The following is a 14,182-nucleotide window of genomic DNA, read 5'->3' on the forward strand; positions in this document are numbered from 1 at the left end:
CTGCACACCCACACAAACACGCACACACACCTTCACAAATGACACTAACACCCTGCCTTTTCCTCAAAAATTACTACATTTATGTTTGCTGTCTGTCTCTGTACTTTTCTGTCACTTTTGCGCTCTTTTTCATACTTTTCCCTTGTTTCAAAAGTCACCGAACGCACTTTACCGTAATATATGCAACATATAGCATACTGTTGGAAAGCACGGGTTCTTGGCTTGCTGTCAGTGTTGACATTTTTCAGATTGAGGGTTTACATGAGAACTTCCGGTAATGAGAATCAGCGGCACACTAGTGTGAAACTTCCATGTTTTTCCTCTGCGTTATGGCATCACAGGCTTACGTTTACCGTAATACACCATACGAGGTCTGTCAATAAAGTAACGGTCCTTTTTATTTTTTTCAAAAACTATATGGATTTCATTCATATGTTTTTATGTCAGACATGCTTGAACCCTCGTGCGCATGCGTGAGTTTTTCCACGCCTGTCGGTGACGTCATTCGCCTGTGAGCACTCCTTGTGGAGGAGTCGTCCAGCCCCTCGTCGGAATTCCTTTGTCTGAGAAGTTGCTGAGAGACTGGCGCGTTGTTTGATCAAAATTTTTTCTAAACCTGTGAGACACATCGAAGTGGACACGGTTCGAAAAATTAAGCTGGTTTTCAGTGAAAATTTTAACGGCTGATGAGAGATTTTGAGGTGATTCTGTTGCTTTAAGGACTTCCCACGGTGCGAGACGTTGTGCAGCGCTCTCAGCCGCCGTCGTCAGCCTGTTCAAGCTGAAAACCTCCACATTTCAGGCTCTATTGATCCAGGACGTCGTGAGAGAACAGAGAAGTTTCAGAAGAAGTCGGTTTCAGCATTTTATCCGGATATTCCCCTGTTAAAGGAGATTTTTTAATGAAGACGTGCGGACGGGTCCGCGCGTCGGGACGCAGCCGACGCGGTGCGGCGGCACAGGAAAAACACCTCCGTGTTGATAACCATTTGTAAAATCCAGGCGGCTTTTGATGGCTTTCAGTGGAGTGAGTATATGAGAAATTGTTTAACAGCAGGACATGTTCCAACTTGTCCTTAAGGGCTTTCAACAGAGGTGTTTTCCTGTGGCGGAGCGTCGCGTGACGCGCGGACCCGTCCGCACGTCTTTCATTAAAAAAAATCTCCTTTAACAGTGGAATATCCGGATAAAATGCTGAAACCGACTTCTTCTGAAACTTCTCTGTTCTCTCACGACGTCCTGGATCAATAGAGCCTGAAATGTGGAGGTTTTCAGCTTGAAACAGGCTGACGACAGCACCTGGGAGCGCTGCGCGACGTCTCACACCGTGGGAAGTCCTTAAAGGGACAGAATCACCTCAAAATCTCTCATCAGCCGTTAAAATTTTCACTGAAAACCAGCTTAATTTTTCGAACCGTGTCCACTTCGATGTGTCTCACAGGTTTAGAAAAAATTTTGATCAAACAAAGCGCCAGTCTCTCAGCAACTTCTCAGACAAAGGAATTCCGACAAGGGGCTGGACGACTCCTCCCACAAGGAGTGCTCACAGGCGAATGACGTCACCGACAGGCGTGGAAAAACTCACGCATGCGCACGAGGGTTCAAGCATGTCTGACGTAAAAACATATGAATGAAATCCATATAGTTTTTGAAAAAAATAAAAAGGACCGTTGCTTTATTGACAGACCTCGTATATCATTGGAAAGCCCTTGGTGTTAGCTCAACAATGCACTTTGATACATATGGAAAATATGGCGTGGGTGCCATTGCCGTAGATAAAGGGATAAATAGATGGCGGAGCCAACGTCAGAGGTTCCGGAGCGCGCTCCGGCTTGCTCCCCCTCAAATTAAGCCCTGACTGGACCAATAAAGATGACAACTTTGACCCCCTAAAACAAACAAAAAAACTTCACTCATTCAAGTATTTATTATATTTCCTTAGCAACCACACACAGTTGGCTCCATGAGCGCCAGTTATGGCGCCCACCAGCCATTAAATTTGGCGATGCTGGTTGGACAAATATTTATTAATCTGCTTAGCAACATACACAATTGGACATTTCTCTGTCAGTGGAAATGCACTGTTGAATGAGTCAGTTGGTGGAATTGTTGTTTTAATCATCCAGATTACATGTAGGCACATACTATTAAGTAAAACTGACAGTGATAATACTTTTTAAAAAAAATATATTTGATCATTTTTTCCCCTTCACATCTGGGAGGGCGGCGCCCCAGCGCCCTCTATGAGCCAGCCGTCACTGACCTATAGGTCGAAAGTCTACATAGTAGATTTTGACCCAAGGAACTTGTGGATAAATTCTACTGTTTGAGAGTGAGCTTTGGGAACTCTCCTGCCACGGTGACTGATGTGGCATCACCATGGACATGGACTCTGGGATTGTGATCTGCACCTCCTTGTTGTATAGGCAGTTATCCCGTAATTGCAAATGATGACTCGCCAATGGTTGTTAGTTCCATCTTTCTATTTTTTTGTGACATTCTCACAATTTTTGGTGTGGTCATACTTCATGTTAGCATGGACATAGAAGACAGTCAACCCCCCCCCCCCAGTCTGGTCTGCTTGAGGTTTCCTTCCTCTAAAAATTTAAAAAGAGGGAGCATTTCCATTTACCACCATCGGTGCTTATTCCTAGTGTGTGTCACTGGAAAAACTTCAACTTAAAAACATAAGTTAACTCAACAAACATTGTTATGTTAACACATTTAAATTTAAATTTCACTCAACTGGCTTACAACCTTGAGTTGCAATGCTAATAACTCCTGAAGTTAAAAGTTGAAATTTCATAACTCATTATGTTAAGTGGAAGTAAATTCTAGAAACAAGTTATAGCAACTAATTGAGCTCATCACTTTTTAAATGTAAAATCTTCCTCGTGAATTTGGTGTTTTGTCATAATACAACGTGGTAAGGCACTGTGGATCAGGTGCACAAAACTGTTGGTCGAGATTGCACTTCTGTGTTGAGATAACGTTTGCTCATTTATTTATTTATTTATTTATTTATTTTTGTGCATTTTTGCTCAAATACTAAAGGAAAGAACAACCAAGAGTGAAGAGAGCAGTGCCAAAACGGAACTCTTCCAACAATTTCACAGTTTTGCTTATACCTTTAGTTGCATTATGGATAAAACACCAAATACATGAGCACTCAGAGATTTGACGCCTAACAATATTTTAATAGAACTTCGGTAGTCTCATTACTAGGGAAGAAGACAGAGTCAAGACTGCTTCTTTAGAGGGGTGAGACCAAGCAGAGACCAAGACTGAATTAGAGTACTACTCCAACAGACTATGGGTTGTTCAAAAGACAACAATAAATAAATAAATAACAGGACTTCTCGTTTGGAAACAACAAATGCAGGTAAAAAATCAAAATCAAACACCAGGTCTTTTCTAAATACTTGGATGAGGGAGTGCATTCTCCCCACCTTGCACAGCTTCACAACTCCCAGAAGCAGAGGCAGCATCACAAAGATCTAGAACAGTTCCAGTACATGCAGAGTGCGCATGAAGGCGCCATGCGCCACAGGGGAGGAGGAGGAGGCGACAGTGATGGAACCACTGAAGGCAAAAAGAAAGAAAAAACAAACAAACAAATCAGCCTTCACAACAAAAATTCACACTGCTGATTTTGGACGCTGCAACTTTACTGTGCGCACGATGCCCTATAGGCGCAGCGCAAAGCCGCGCCGCGCCGTGCGCATCCTCCAGGAATCAGATACAACGCAAATCAATTAAGACTTAACGCACGGGAGGCCTGTGTGTGTGTGTGTGTGTTCGCCGTGCACGCATCGGGCAAAGTTGGCACTGGCACTGCCCCGAGCGCTTCTATTTCCACCATCACGCACGAAATCACGCTTATCAGCAGAGCCCACGCGTGGCATCGGACTTACCGACGGCTAAATCCAGCAGATGTGCGCACAGGAGCAGGCACAGCGAGAAGGCGGTCATCTTTCTTTCTTTTGCAATAAATCCCAAACTCCATCTGCGTTTACTTGCTCTCCGGGTTCCGGCCGTGTAATCCCCACCATTCCAGAGGTATGCGGCTGAAAGGTGCTTCCAAACTACTCATGATGCGGCGCCAAGTGGAAGAAGTGGAGAGTGGGTGGTGGTGGTGGGGGGAAACACCAAGTTCAGCGTGAAAAATACGGCGTCCACGGCGACGATCGGATCGCAAATGAGGCTCGGTGACAAGAGGACAGAGATTTAAACCACAGGCTGCTGAGCCGAGCGCACGGAGGAGAAAGAGAGGAGAGGTTTGGATGAAAAGATGCCTCTCTCTCTCTCTCTCTCTCTCTCTCTCTCTCTCTCTCTCTCTCTCTCCTCTCTCTCTCCTCTCTCTCTCTCTCTCTCTCTCTCTCTCTCTCTCTCTCTCTCCTCCGCCCTCCAGACAGGCGCACAGTCATTCCTGATCCATCGCTCTTTTATTTCACACAGTTTTCTTTAATCCCATCCTGGATTCAAACCCATTTAATTCTGTCCTTTAAACTGATTTGTTTTTGTTTGTGCCATCGTCATAAAAAAAAAAAGAAAAAGAAAACCGAACCTGCGCTACACAACTACAAAACCATCCAACAATCAGCCGGTTTAAGATTAAGAGCAATCTCATCTTTTAAATGCAAATCCAACTGTATGCTGAGAGAAATTAAATGTGCACGCAGGCAGCATCCGCACACTGTAAAACATCACAGCACTGGCGGATCTACGGGGTGGGTGGTGGTGGTGGGGGGGGAGGGGGTGGTATGTGAACTGCTAACTAAAGGTGTGACCAAATATGAGAAAGGTATAAAAAAGGCTGATTGATGAACCCTGCCGCATGCAGAATTAGAAGATTCCAGTGTTTATAATAAAAGTGTGTTAAAAAATATGACGAGTGAATCATCTAGACTTTCTTAGATTATCTTAAAGCAGTGGTTATCAAACTGCGGGAAAAAAAATGTGTGGCCATTCACACTCTTGGCATGACAACAGTCTGCAGACAATCACTGTCGTACTCGCAGTGGAAATTTGTCAAGTGCCCCACAATGTGGCTTTGGTGTGTGCGCTGAACTGACAGGAGGTGTGGCTGTGACAGAAGCGGCCGTGGAGATCTGTCATTCTGGACATCCCAGCTGGACAGTACTGTGTTTGGACAGACATGGACTAACAATTGACCATCGTGATGTGCATGTGTCTGTTTGCTCTTATCAAGTGGACAAAAATAAAAACATATATCACTGTGGCAACAGCCTGCAGCAAGCGAGAGCGTGCGCATGGCTCACACATGGACAGGTTACCCCCAGGTTGAAATGGACCGTCAGATCATAACATGCAACAGGCGATCTGACTGTCACATCACCCACGTGAGCTCTGTTCCACATGACACGGTATCCTGTGGTGCACTGTCCACAAGACATGCATGTCAGCAAGATGTGCACAGGCCATCAGGACACACGCCAGCAGATGTGGACATGAATGAGACGAGCGAACTGCTTCTCATTCATGTGACTTCTGGTCATGGTCTGTGACCATGGGTCATCTACAGAGGAACAGACGAATCATATTTGTATTGCCCACTTGAGAGGGATTTTATACAATGCAATGTTTTATATGGTGCGTCGTTTTTATTCTTTTAAAATCTGTCCATGTGCTTCTGGATATAAGGCAGTGTTCAGCACATTTTATAAGACAGCTATGTTAGCTCACTTGGTAATATTTCTGGTTGCAATCAGAGCTTTTGGAAGGCATGGGTTCAAATCCTGTGGGTGAAGTATTCTTTTTTTCAACTGTGCGATGTGGTTACATGTGATGCGATGTAGTTACATGTGATGTGATGTGGGGAAAAGCTGCTGTGCTTCTGCATATAAGGAACTGTCGCAGCATGTATTTTTTTTATTTGTTGTTTATTTTTTTCTTCATACCAGCCACACTTCACACCAGTGCCACCATGAGCACGATGTGGTTACACATCATGTAGACGGTGGCACTGTGTTCCCGCGTGCACGAACCATTGCACCAGCATTGTGCACGCCTGCCTATTCGCACTAAGTGTGAAGGGGCCTTTAACGATTCCCTTATCGGTCCTTCAGAGCGGCCATTGTTTTGGAGGGTGTTTTATCTGGAAAATGATCATTTCTTTATCTTGATTGCAGGCCCTGCAGCAGGTCGCTTGAAGCAGCGAAGCAGTGCTCCGACCCGCTGGTTTGTTAGTTCATTGCTTTGCTTCTTTTCAGAAGCAGTAAGTCTGCTTTTTAGCCCCTCTCAAGGCCAATTAAAATGTCAGTCTTGAGTCACTTTTGTGCAGATTAAAGTCACAAACTGGGACTCGTGTCTTATAGCAGGCAAGAAATGAGAATCGTTCTCCATTCTGTTCGCACAGCTCCAAACACTGCGCGGCTCTCTGCTGAGTCAAGTTAGAGTCCGGCCGGAATGAATAACTTCAAAGTGAATCACCATTTTAAAAAAAATGACAAACTATAACAGACTAAAATGTTTTTTTTTCCTCCCAAAATGAGACGTCCTGCATTCTTTATGAATGACATTGATGTTGACTTGCAACACAGCTGGCGGCAAGAGCTCAGCTCAGAGGTATGGAGTGACATTTATGCCATTAATGTATGAAAGGAAATGCTTTTGAGAAAAACTACAGATTTTGTTTATTTCTATTTGTGCCCAGAGATCGAGGATCCAGTTCTTCTTCTCCTTCTTCTTTGTCTTTCGGCTGTTCCCGTTAGGGGTCGCCACGGCAGATCAGTTGTTTCCATCTCACCCTGTCCTCTGTGTCTTCCTCTGTCACACCAACCACCTGCATGTCCTCCTTCAACACATCCATAAACCTCCTCTTTGGCCTCCCTCTTCTCCTCCTGCCTGGTGGCTCCATCCTCAGCATCCTTCTCCCTATATACCCTGGGTCCCTCCTCTGCACATGGCCAAACCATCTCAAATGCGCCTCTCTGATTTTGTCTCCAAACCGTCCCACCTGAGCTGTCCCTCTATGTTGATTCCTAATCTTGTCCATTCTTGTTACTCCCAAGGAGAATCACAACATCTTCAGCTCTGCCACCTCCAGCTCTGCCTCCTGACTTTTTGTTAGTGCCACCATCTCTAAGCCGTACAACATAGCTGGTCTCACTACTGTCTTGTAAACTTTCCCCTTCACTCTTGCTGATATCTTCGGTCACAAATCATTCCTGCCACTTTCTCCACCAACTCCACCCTGCCTGCACTCTCTCTCTTCACCGTTTTACCACATTCTCCATTACTTATCCATTATCTACTGACTTTCATTCCCCTTCTGTCCAAAGCATATCTCCACCTCTCCAGACTAGACTCAACTTGCTCTCTACTCTCACTACAGATCACAATGTCATCTGCAAACATCATAGTCCATGGGGACTCCTGTCTGATCTCATCCGTCAACCTGTCCATAACCACTGCAAACAAGAAAGGACTCAGAGCTGATCCTTGGTGTAATCCCACCTCCACCTTGAATGAGTCTGTCATTCCGACTGCGCATCTCACCGCTGTCACACTATTCTTGTACATATCCTGCACTACCCTAACATACTTCTCTGCCACTCCAGATGTCCTCATACAATACCACAGCTCTTCTCTTGGCACCCTGTCATAAGCTTTGTCTAAGTCCACAAACACACAATGTAACTCTTTCTGGCCTTCTCTGTACTTCTCCAACAGTATTCTCAGAGCAAACATTGCATCTGTAGTGCTCTTTCTCAGCATGAAACCATATTGCTGCTCACAGATCTTCACCTGTTAAGCCTAGCTTCTACTACTCTTTCCCATAACGTCATGCTGTGGCTGATCAGCTTTATGCCTCTGTAGTTACTGCAGCTCTGCACATCACCCTGTTCTTGAAAATAGGAACCAGCACACTTCGTCTCCACTCCTCAGGCATCTCACTTTCCAAGATTTTATTAAACAATCTGGTTAGAAACTCTACTGCCATCTCTCCTAGACATTTCCATGCCTCCACTGGAATGTTATCTGGACCAACTGCCTTTCCACTCTTCACCCTCTTCATAGCAGCCCTCATTTCTTCCTTACTAATCTCTTATACACCTGATTTACACTCACCACATCATCCAGCCTTTTCTCTCGCTCATTTTCTTTATTCATCACCTCTTCAAAATATTCCCTCCACCTTCTCACCACACACTCCTCACTTGTCAGCACATTAACATGTGCATCTTTTACCACCCTAACCTGCTGCACATCCTTTCCAGCTCTGTCCCTTTGTCTGGCCAATCGGTACAAGTCCTTTTCTCCTTCCTTACTATTCAACTTCTTGTACAGCTCGCAATATGCCTTTTCTTTCACTTTTGCCACTTCTCTTTTCGCCTTACACCGCATCTCCTAGAGAACCGGAAAAAGACATGCTGTGGAGGGAGCAGAGATCAATCACTAATGATTAAATGCAGAGTGGTGCATACAGAGCAAAAAGAGAAGAAACAGTGCATCATGGGAACCCCCCAGCAGTCTACGTCTATAGCAGCATAACTAAGGATGGTTCAGGGTCACCTGATCCAGCCCTAACTATAAGCTTTAGCAAAAGGAAAGTTTTAAGCCTAATCTAAAAGTAGAGAGGGGTCTGTCTCCTGATCTGAATTGGGAGCTGGTTCCACAGAGAGGAGCCTGAAAGCTGAGGAGCTCTGCCTCCCATTCTACTCTTACAAACCCTAGGAACTACAAGTAACCTGCAGTCTGAGAGCGAAGTGCTCTATTGGGGTGATATGGTACTACGAGGTCCCCTAAGATAGATGGGACCTGATTATTCAAAACCTTATAAGTAAGAAGAAGAATTTTAAATTCTATTCTAGAATTAACAGGAAGCCAATGAAGAGGCCAATATGGGTGAGATATGCTCTCTCCTCTAGTCCCGTCAGTACTCTAGCTGCAGCATTTTGAATTAACTGAAGGCTTTTTAGGGAACTTTTAGACAACCTGATAATAATGAATTACAATAGTCCAGCCTAGAGGAAATAAATGCAGAATAGTTTTTCAGCATCACTCTGAGACAAGACCTTTCTGATTTAGAGATATTGTTAAATGCAAAAAAGCAGTCCTACATATTTGTTTATTGCACTTTGAATGACATATCCTGATCAAAATGACTCCAAGATTTCTCACAGTATTACTAGAGGTCAGGGTAATGCCATCCAGAGTAAGGATCTGGTTAGACACCATGTTTCTAAGATTTGTGGGGCCAAGTACATAACTTCAGTTTTCTGAGTTTAAAAGCAGGAAATTAGAGGTCATCCATGTCTTTATGTCTGTAAGACAATCCTGCAGTTTAGCTAATTGGTGTGTCCTCTGGCTTCATGGATAGATAAAGCTGGGTATCATCTGCGTAACAATGAAATTTAAGCAATACCGTCTAATAATACTGCCTAAGGGAAGCATGTATAAAGTGAATAAAATTGGTCCTAGCACAGAACCTTGTGGAACCCATAATTAACTTTAGTCTGTGAAGAAGATTCCCCATTTACATGAACAAATTGTAATCTATTAGACAATGATTCAAACCACCGCAGCGCAGTGCCTTTAATACCTATGGCATGCCTATCTCTGTAATAAAATTTTATGGTCAACAGTATCAAAAGCAGCACTGAGGTCTAACAGAACAAGCACAGAGATGAGTCCACTGTCCGAGGCCATAAGAAGATCATTTGTAACCTTCACTAATGCTGTTTCTGTACTATGATGAATTCTAAAACCTGACTGAAACTCTTCAAATAGACCATTCCTCTGCAGATGATCAGTTAGCTGTTTTACAACTACCCTTTCAAGAATTTGTGAGAGAAAAGGAAGGTTGGAGATTGGCCATAATTAGCTAAGATAGCTGGTCAAGTGATGGCTTTTTAAGTAATGGTTTAATTACTGCCACCTTAAAAGCCTGTGGTACATAGCCAACTAATAAAGATAGATTTGATTATAAGATCGAAGCATTAATTAATGGTAGGGCTTCCTTGAGCAGCCTGGTAGGAATGGGGTCTAAGAGACAAGATGATGGTTTGGAGGAAGTAACTAATGAAATCAGAACAATCGGAGAGAAAGAGTCTAACCAAATACCAGCATTACTGAAAGCAGCCAAAGATAACGATATGTCTTTGGGATGATGAGTATTTTTCTCTAATAGTTAAAATTTTATTAGCAAAGAAAGTCATGAGTCATTACTAGTTAAAGTTAAAGGAATATTCGGCTCAATAGAGCTCTGACTCTGTCAGCCTGGCTACAGTGCTGAAAAGAAACCTGGGGTTGTTCTTATTTTGATGAGTAGTAAGATGTCCTAGCTTTACGGAGGGCTTTTTAAAGAGCAACAGACTCTTTTTCCAGGCTAAGTGAAGATCTTCTAAATGTGACGCCATTTCCTCTCCAACTTACGGTTATCTGCTTTAAGCTACAAGTTTGTGAGTTATACCACGGAGTCAGGCACTTCTGATTTAAAGCTCCTTTTTTAGAGGAGCTACAGCATCCAAAGTTGTCTTCAATGAGGATGTAAAACTATTGACGAGATACTCTATCACACTTACAGAGTTTAGGTAGCTACTCGCACTGTGTGGTATATGGCATTAGAGAACATAAAGAAGGAATCATATCCTTAAACCTAGTTACAGTGCTTTCTGAAATACTTCTAGTGTAATGAAACTTATTCCCACTGCTGGGTAGTCCATCAGAGTAAATGTCAATGTTATTAAGAAATGATCAGACAGAAGGGAGTTTTCAGGGAATACTGTTAAGTCTTCTATTTCCATACCATAAGTCAGACAAGATTTAAGATATGATTAAATGGTGGGTGGACTCATTTACTTTTTGAGCAAAGCCAATAGAGTCTAATAATAGATTAAATGCAGTGTTAAGGCTGTCATTCTCAATATCTGTGTGGATGTTAAAATCGCCCACTATAATTATCTTATCTAGCTAAGCACTAAGTCAGACAAAAGGTCTGAAAATTCACAGAGAAACTCACAGTAACGACCAGGTGGACGATAGATAATAACAAATAAAACTGGTTTTTGGGACTTCCAATTGGATGGACAAGACTAAGAGTCAAGCTTTCAATGAATTAAAGCTCTGTCTGGGTTTTTGATTAATTAATAAGCTGGAATGGAAGATTGCTGCTAATCCTCCGCCCCGGCCCTGCTACGAGCATTCTGACAGTTAGTGTGACTCAGGGGTGTTGACTCATTTAAACTAACATTCATCCTGCTGTAACCAGGTTTCTGTAAGGCAGAATAATCAATATGTTGATCAATTATTATATCATTTACCAACAGGGACTTAGAAGAGAGAGACCTATGTTTAATAGACCACATTTAACTGTTTTAGTCTGTGGTGCAGTTGAAGTGCTATATTATTTTTTCTTTTGAATTTTTGCTTAAATAGATTTTTACTGGTTATTGGTGTCTGGGAGCAGGCACCGTCTCTACGGGATGGGGTAATGAGGGGATGGCAGGGGGAGAGAAGCTGCAGAGAGGTGTGTAAGACTACAACTCTGCTTCCTGGTCCCAACCCTGGATAGTCACAGTTTGGAGGATTTAAATCCAAATGGGATGGATGCCGTCTCGCTAACAAGACCAGGTTTTCCCCAGAATTTTGCCAATTATCTATGAAGCCCACCTCATTTTTGGACACCACTCAGACAGCCAGCAATTCAGGGAGAACATGCGGCTAAACATGTCACCCCCGGTCCGATTGGGGAGGGGCCCAGAGAAAAACTAGAGAGTCCGATTGTTTTTGCAAAGTTACACACGATTCAATGTTAATTTTAGTGACCTCCGATTGGCGTAACCGGGTGTCATTACTGCCGACGTGAATTACAATCTTACCAAATTTACGCTTAGCCTTAGCCAGCAGTTTCAAATTTCCTTCAATGTCGCCTGCTGGCCCCCGGAAGACAATTGACTATGGTTGCTGGTGTCGCTAACTTCACATTTCGCAAAACAGAGTCGCCAATAACCAGAGTTTGATCCTCGGCAGTGTGTCGTCGAGTGGGAAAAACGGTAAGGATGTGAAGGGGTTGGCGGTGTACACGGGGCTTCTGTTTAGGGCTACGCTTCCTCCTCACAGTCACCCAGTCAGCCTGCTTTCCCGGCTGCTCGGGATCTGCCAGGGGGTAACTAACGGCGGCTAAGCTACTTTGGTCCGCACCGACTACAGGGGCCTGGCTAGCTGTAGAATTTTCCACGGTGCGGAGCCGAGTCTCCAATTCGCCCAGCCTGGCCTCCAAAGCTACGAATAACTACACTTATTACAAGTACCGTTACTGCTAAAGGAGGCCGAGGAATACTAACATTTCACACCCAGAGCAGAAAAGTGCGGGAGAGACAGGAGAAGCCGCCATGCTAAATCGGCTAAGAGCTAGTAGCTACGCTAAGCTAGCGGATTCCTAAAAACACGCAAAGTGAATAATGTGTAAATAATTTAGAGGTGATTCAGCAGAGGGAGTGCTTTAGTTAAGGCACGTAAAGATTACACTGGGAAACAAATCGTAATCTAGATAACTAGATCAATCTAAGCGCAGATTAAACAGCTAACAGATACAAAAACACCGCTGTGCTCCGGAACAGGAAGTGATACAATACCGCAGTGAGAGCCAACCACCCTGTATAAAAACTATTTTTAACAGGCTGCGTCCATGACTAATGGTCATGCTTGTGCACTAAGTCTTCTCACAGTGAAGAGCGGCTGCTGCTTTACTGTGACTGCATCAAAATTAACAGTTATCACTTAAAAAGAGTCGTCATTAACTGCGGGCCTGTTCTTAACATCAGCAGCTACATTCCATTGAGCGTGTGCTGGGACGTTTTCCTCAAAGCGTATAAACGCTGTGGGAAACAGTCAGAGAAAAGAGTACTCATGAGTACAATGTTTTAAGCAGTCTCTGTAGCTGTTTGTTGCGAATGCCATATTCTTTGAAACTGGTGAGAAAAGTGCACAACGTAATCCTGGTGTATCATTGGATGGTCACTAACAGCCTAAATCTAAATTGTTAAGATTTTGGTGCAACATGTCCTTTAAACAAATGTACAATAATTAAATGTTTGAAATGGGCAGATTGCCACATGTGAAGACTCACTTACGAGGTCTAGTAGATAATAAACTGACACTTTTATTTTATTATTTTTTAACTATATGGATTTGAATGACGTGCGATACCAATCATGCTTGAACACTCGTGCGCATGCGTGAGTTTTTTCACGCGTGTCGGTGACGTCATTTCCCTGTGGGCAGGCCTTGAGTGAGATGTGGTCCCGCCCTCTTGGCTGAATTCCTTTGTTTCACACGCTGCTCGAGACCGCGCGTTGCTTTATCAAAATTTTCTTTGGACCTGTGAGGAATATCCGAGTGGACACTATTCGAGAAATTAAGCTGGTTTTTGGTGAAAAGTTTAACGGCTGATGAGAGATTATGGGGTGTTTCTGTCGCTGTAAGGACTTCCCACGCAGCGGGACATCGCGCAGTGCTTCCAGGCGCCATCGTCGACCTGTTTCGACCTGAAAACATCCTAATTTAAGGCTTAATTCACCCAGGACGTCGTGAGAGAACAGAGAAGATTCAGAAGAGGCTGGCATGAGGACTTTATGCAGACATTCCACTGTTTAACATTTTTTAAGAAAGACGTGCGCGCAAATTCGCCGAGTCGTTTCCGTGACGACTCGGCAAATCTGTGTGCGCCGCGACAGGAAAAACACCTCCGTGTTGAAAACCATTTGTAAAATTCAGGCGGCTTTTGATGGCTTTCAACAAGTGAGTAACTGAGAAATTGTTTAACAGCTTGGGCATGTTCCAACTTGCCCGTTAAGGTTTCCAACGGAGGTGTTTATCCTGTCGCGACCCCTGCGGTCAGGTCTGGCCCGACATGCGACTCTGCCCGCACGTTCTTTCATTACAAAATGTCCGTTAACAATGGAATGTCCGAATAAACTCCTCATGCTGACTTCTTCTGAAAGTTCTCTGTTCTCTGACGACTTACTGGGTCAACAGAGCCTGAAATGTGAAAGTTTTCAACTTGAAATGGCGAGCGCTGCCACCTCGAAGCGTCAGGCGCCGTGGGCCTTCCTTACGGCGACTACCAGACCAAAATCTGTCATCTGCCGTTAAAATTTTTACCGAAAACCAGCTGAATTTATCGAATGGTGTCCACTCAGTTGTGCCTTACAGT

The 14,182-nt window shown here is 43.8% G+C and overlaps 1 protein-coding gene across 2 annotated transcripts in view; it reads right to left on the reverse strand.

Annotated features, from left to right (window-relative positions):
• The window catches only part of igsf21a (immunoglobin superfamily, member 21a), a 930,426-nt gene that overhangs the window by 900,375 nt on the left and 15,869 nt on the right, over positions 1 to 14,182 (reverse strand). The window contains exon 1 of one of the 2 annotated variants that reach the window (XM_034165872.1): positions 3,915 to 4,126. The exons of the other annotated variant lie outside the window; for it this stretch is intronic. Coding sequence (XP_034021763.1) covers positions 3,915 to 3,972 — 58 coding nt within the window. The 5' untranslated portion in view covers positions 3,973 to 4,126. Of the gene's footprint in view, positions 1 to 3,914; positions 4,127 to 14,182 lie in introns of those variants that run through there. 2 annotated transcript variants of the gene reach the window in all.

The sequence above is a fragment of the Thalassophryne amazonica genome, chromosome 3, assembly GCF_902500255.1.
Source record: "Thalassophryne amazonica chromosome 3, fThaAma1.1, whole genome shotgun sequence".
Lineage (NCBI taxonomy): Eukaryota > Metazoa > Chordata > Actinopteri > Batrachoidiformes > Batrachoididae > Thalassophryne > Thalassophryne amazonica.